Source organism: Chanos chanos, chromosome 4 (assembly GCF_902362185.1).
Source record: "Chanos chanos chromosome 4, fChaCha1.1, whole genome shotgun sequence".
NCBI lineage: Eukaryota > Metazoa > Chordata > Actinopteri > Gonorynchiformes > Chanidae > Chanos > Chanos chanos.
In genome coordinates this window covers 36,765,312-36,771,035 of record NC_044498.1, presented here as the reverse complement: position 1 = coordinate 36,771,035, position 5,724 = coordinate 36,765,312, and the positions used below count along the sequence as shown (strand labels likewise).

The 5,724-nt window shown below is 45.6% G+C and overlaps 1 protein-coding gene across 1 annotated transcript; it reads left to right on the top strand.

The window, feature by feature from the left end:
- Positions 1-400: 400 nt before the first annotated feature.
- On the top strand, positions 401-4,914 carry dact2 (dishevelled-binding antagonist of beta-catenin 2). Its single transcript, XM_030772286.1, has 4 exons — positions 401-670; positions 2,060-2,192; positions 2,332-2,634; positions 2,993-4,914. The coding sequence occupies exons 1-4, from the start codon at positions 401-403 to the stop codon at positions 4,912-4,914; spliced, it is 2,628 nt and encodes an 875-aa protein (XP_030628146.1).
- The last annotated feature ends 810 nt before the right edge of the window (positions 4,915-5,724 follow it).

Below are 5,724 nucleotides of genomic sequence, written 5' to 3'. Positions count from 1 at the left end.
TACCTTACTGTCCAATTACAGTTGAGTGTCAACAAAACAATGAAACATCGTACACCGCACTCCAATATTTGACCATGTCATTTCTGACAATTGGGTCTCTCTCTCTCTCTCGCTCTCTTACTCACTCAATGAAAGCTTGACTGATCCTGCTAGTCATTCTCACAGCCAATGGCGCATCAGAACTGCCGGTGCGTGTAGTGTAGGCGGTGCTAACATTTTCGCTTTTCTATACAGGTAACGTTAACAGTGTGGAAAATAAGCTTTCTTACCTACTTCGGTGTCGTTTCCCTTGACGCGCATATCGAAGAGAGTTTCAGCGGTAGCGCCCAAAGCGAGATAGCATCCGACTGTTTCTGCACCTGATTTCACCGCTGGATATGTCGTGATTTCAAACAGCAACATGATGAGCAGAAAAGTACCGGGGTCAGGACAGCTGAGTGCGACTGCGGGCATCGACCGCGGCAGGGTTGGAGAGAGGCTGCATGCGGCACTTGCAGGACTGCAAGAATTGCATTTTCTCAGGGAAAAACAGAGCAGCATGGTGCACTGGGCACTGCGAATGGACAGGGACGAGCCGGTGTGCTCCGACCGAGTAAGTGCGGCTGAACTCGGCATGAGTACAGAGGAACAGCGGCTGGAGGCGACTCTGACAGCCCTCAAACAACAGCTGGTAAGAGGATACCCCCTTATAGATGTAGTCACCAAGGGTCCGCAACACCAACATAATTTTTCATAATTTCGTACAATTAAATAAAATGTTTAAATAGGTTAAACAGTTCCCAACTATAATGGATATTGTATTACGATTATATAATTTAAACTTTTTACAAACTTATAAAAGCACTTTATATTCACTTTAACTGTCCGTTAATGTAATTTGCCACTCCTGGGCATGCCTGGTTTAAGTCTATGCTTGTGCCCGCCCTGGCCGAAGAGTAGATCAGTGGCATTCTTACAGTACAATGTGCCGAATTTTACGCACGGCTGGCCATGGTCTCGTGATTACAGAATCTTAAACTGGAGTAGGAAAAAATCCTTGTTTGTGTGCTGGCGCAGCTGGGGGTAGTGAGGGGTCATGAATCAAAGTTCATTTCAGGACCGCGAGGCTCTGAGGGGGGTTTCGTTGGGTTAAATTGGGGCCTGAGTCTCTGATGATTAACCCAATTTAATGAGAATGGCAACAGAAAATTGGCTCCGGTCAGCGACACAAATTTGACCCCACGGAGTGCGATGATGAACGTTTGAACCTTTTGTTGTACTGTTAACACGCTCTGGGTCACAGCACCAAAAGTATAGATTTAAGATTTTGAATCTCAGTTAGTGTTCATCTGTGTAAATCAAAATGTTACACTACAGCAGCTCCCAGTTAAAGCCATTATATTTCGTGTCGGGCAAAAACAACAACAACAAAAAACCCTTTTGTGTTACTAGCCAGTCTATGTAGTTAATACCCACTCTCTTAAATAAGATGCAGATTAATTTCCTTATCTCTGTCAGATTTTTATTCTGACTATATTCAACTACATCAAAGAACCAAACTGAAGTTACTCAGCAGGCTGTGGTTGGGTATTTGGTATGTTTTAATATCCTCATATTTGTGTGAGTTTACTTTACACAATGACCTGGCCAGCTGTGTGGGGGAGAGATGACTTCACACACCACCACCCCCCTCCCAGGCTCTCCCTTGTCCTTGGAGGGTTAATAGTCAACTACACTCCTTTTCTCTTTCTCTCCTTCCCTCACTACACACACCCTCTTCTTCAGTGACCACAGCATTCATATAAGTTGTTTAAAGATGTTGGAGTTTCTGACTCCATTTCATCTTTTCCACAGTGTGTTAGTGTGTTTGGAAAAATAAGGTGTATGTCAGGTTGTTAGGTCATTATTTTAACGTTAATATGAGTTACAATGAGTCTTGTCATACGCAGAATATCTGCTCTGTTTTGTGTGCAATGCTGCTCTGTGCCAGCGGTAGTGGAGTTATGTGTATGTATATGTGTGTGTGTGTGTTTATGTGACTGTGGTGTGTTTTGCTGATTATAGTCATGTGTTTGTGCAGACACGTCTACGCAGACAAGACATAGGGCTGAAGACTCACCTGCAGCAGCTGGATCTACAGATCAGTGAACTAAAACTGGATGTCTGCAAGGCTTCTACTGAACATCTGGAAAGTGATAGCAGACCCAGCTCAGGTTAGAACACACACATGAACACATCTATCTATCTATCTATCTATCTATCTATCTATCTATCTATCATGTGTGTATGTGCTGTCGTGTGTAGAATAAAGGGGAATGTCATCTGCTTTCTCCATCTCTGTCTCTATCTTAGGATTCTATGAACTGAGTGATGCAGGCTCTGGTTCGCTCTCTAACTCCTGTACATCTGTATACAGTGAGTGCCTCTCCTCCTCCTCCCAAACCAGTCTGTTCCTACCCCCTTACCCCTCCTGTCTCCCAGTGAACCACACCCGCAGCCCCCCCAGACAGGCTGACGTGTGTCGCCGTCGTTCAGCTGATGAGAACACCGCTCAGTCGGACCATCCCCGAGGTCTGGGCATCCGACTGTGCAGCAGCAGGACGCAGGCTGGAACCTCCAACTCTGAAAGGGCTAGGCAGAGACCAGTCAGCACTGGTGAGTGTAAAAGAGATTCATTCTGACGGTCGTGTAACAGCTACAACCTTGAGAACAGAACTAGGTCAAAAGTTTATTTTTGTCATTTGTCTTGTCCTAGTTCTGTTCCTTTATTGTATTCTCAGAACTGTGGTTTAGTCTAATGATGAACTTGTGACAGTTTGACTTTATCAGCATTTACTCAGATGATGGTAGCAAAACGAGAATGTGGTTGTTCTGAGCAGAATGTCAAACAGAGTCTCTTTGGGAAACATTTGTCTATTTATACATCAAATATTTGTATGGATGTCTTTGTTTCATTTTATAACTTCAAGCTAAACAAGTCATTGCTAATTAATTTCCGATTTGAACATCTCAGGTGATCTTGACAGCGTGTTGCCTCCCATATTTGGGTGTTTCAAGTCCAAGGATGTGAAGACTTCTACCCTTACCAGCAATCTTAGAGATCCGTCAGTGGACCCCAAATACCAGAGCTCATTGGTGTCTCGTGGCGGTACAGAGGTTTATCACTACCCCAGCCCCCTCCATGCAGTAGCTCTCCAAAGCCCCATCTTCACCCTCAGTGGGGAAGCAATGGATCCAGTCACTGTTGAAACCCAACACCAACAAGAATCCACAGCTGGTCACTGTACCCCCTGCCCTAAATATGAGCCTAACCAAACCATGCCTGCATGCTACATAAACAAGCTTCTCCAACGCAGTGCCAGCAAGACCAGTCTTCAGATGGAAAGTTCCAGAGACAGGGCCCAGCCTTCAACTTGCTTATCCCGGAGCACTCACCCTCCCTTGGGCAGGGTCACGGGTATGGACTTTGGGAAGATGAATGTAGCTCCAGGTCAAGGTCCTGTCCCCCCCAGGGCAGGATTAGTGGTCACACAACCTGACACTGGAAGAAGACCACCCACAGTGGCTTGCTGCCCAGAACAAACAACCTTTATCAGCACCAGTTTGCTGGAGGATCCTTCACCAACATACCATACCTCAAACTCCACGGCAGGGAGAGAACACAACTCCGTAAGAGCGATGGAGAACTTTGGGGGAGGTGTAGAGGTGAAGGAGAAAGAGAGGCAGAGTGTTCAGGCGACCCAGAGGGGTGGAGAAGAGTTTGAGGAATTAGCATCATCTCCAAAGCCCCAGGAGAAAGGACCAAGTCAGGGGTACACTTCTGAGGAGGGCAGGGTAAAGAAGGGGTGTAACCCTCAACCACAGCAAATAGAATTTGTGCATGCTCAGTTTGTTCCTGCAGGATCTCAGCAGGTGAAGGTTCAACAGGCAGACCGTCGGACGAAGGCAGTGAAGCTAAAGAGACGAAGCTGTGAGAAACCTTCAGGGAAGACAAGTCACGTGAAGCAGTCATTAAAACAGAAAGAGAGAGAGTTTACAAGTAAGTCCCGTGGGGAGAGAGACATAAAGCTGTCCAGCTCAGGTAGAGTGAGAGCAAGAATGACGAACGGTTTTGAGAACAAGAAAGGACATTCTCATTCAGAGTCAAGTCTATATTCACCCCTTCATCCTTCCAATACCTGCATGCAACCACAGTCACAACGGAACCAGAGCTCCCGCTGCACCACCTCCCGCCGGGCCCAGTACCCCGACCCAGACTACAGTACAAAACTCATGGAACAGGGACGGAAAAAGCACAGCTCCCGAAAATGGGCCTCCACCTCTGAAATCCTGCTACCTCCAACTGCTTCGACTCACTGCCTGAAACCAAAGGAGGCACCTGTCCTTCGTCGGCCAGGTATGGCGCGAAATGCTAATGTGAGACCTCGCTCCAGCCAATGGGGAGGCAGTAGCTTCCCCATGCCACGCCCTCTCCTCCAGCCTTCCATTTCCTCTTCCTTGTATTTCTCCGATCTGAATGTCCGTTACCCTGCAGCTCCACTGTCTCGTTATCCACCCCGTGCCGAGTCAGAATTCTCGGAATACTCGGCTGAGTGCGCGTCTCTCTTCCACTCCACTATAGCTGAGAGCAGCGAGGGAGAGATGAGCGATTATACTACCAACCGTTTTGGTGACAGTGAGTCAAGCCAGGATTCCCAGACACTCTCTGACTCAGACAGCAGCCTCTCCCTGGGGGAGGAGGAAGAGTATGTTGAAGACGAGGAAGGGGGGCTGGTTTGGGCTGAAGCTACTCTGGGACCCACCGCGGCCGGCCTGCCTTTGCAGACACACCCTCGTATAGAGTCGTCCGCATGCCGCATAAAAGCCTCCCGTGCCCTGAAGAAAAAGATCAGGAGGTTTCAGCCAGACACCCTAAAGGTCATGACCTTGGTGTAACCCCCTCTCTGATGGGTTCAGTCAAATGCAACTCATGGAACAGATGCTTTCATTTTTGAGCCAAATATCTGAGATTGAATCAGGCCTTGTCCCCAAAAGTGACAGCCATTCTACTGTTATACTCTTTGGAGAATGAGAACTGAATGGAAAAACACATTGTTAAGACTTATGTAGAGCATGGAAAGATCATTTGGAGATTTGGAGAAAATTTTTAACAAAATAATGTATTTTTGTTGTCTATCTTTAAATCATTACCAAATTTAGTTTAAGCATAAAAGTATGTTTGTTTTTCTTTGATGGAAAGTTTTCTCCTGTTCTGTGTACATTTCACACATTTTGATTACATCTATGCATCGCTTTCTCTCTTTCAATAATAAAAACACTATTTAATGTTTAAATGTATTTGTGGTGCTTTCTCATTTGTCTTTGTGGTATCTCTTTTCAATCATAAAAGACATGAATACTTCTGCATAAAATAGCTTGCAAATGTGACAGCTAATCTCAGGTTTACTAGTTTATTTTGCTGACAAATCACCCAGACAGAGATGGCCCGTTGATACAGTTTAAAAGTGTATTTCTGTTTCGCTACACATTCTTGTGGTAAAAGAGTCTCTCTGTCTTGATAAGATAAGGTAAATAACCTGTACGAATCATTCATGAAGTTCATCACTGAAAGCAAGAGTCCAATGAGTTCATGGAATGCAAGAGCATGACAAATTGTGCCTAGTAAAATTTGACAATAAAATCTCTTGACTGTATGGCGACTTCAGAGAAGATTGCTAAGATATGAATGTGTGTGTGTGAGTGTGT

Coding starts and splice junctions, on each gene's coding strand:
- dact2 (XM_030772286.1), top strand. CDS start 401: ATGATGAGCAGAAAAGTACCGGGGTCAGGACAGCTGAGTGCGACTGCG. Junction 2,193..2,331: donor TGATAGCAGACCCAGCTCAG/GTTAGAACACAC, acceptor TCTCTATCTTAG/GATTCTATGAACTGAGTGAT. Junction 2,635..2,992: donor GCAGAGACCAGTCAGCACTG/GTGAGTGTAAAA, acceptor TGAACATCTCAG/GTGATCTTGACAGCGTGTTG.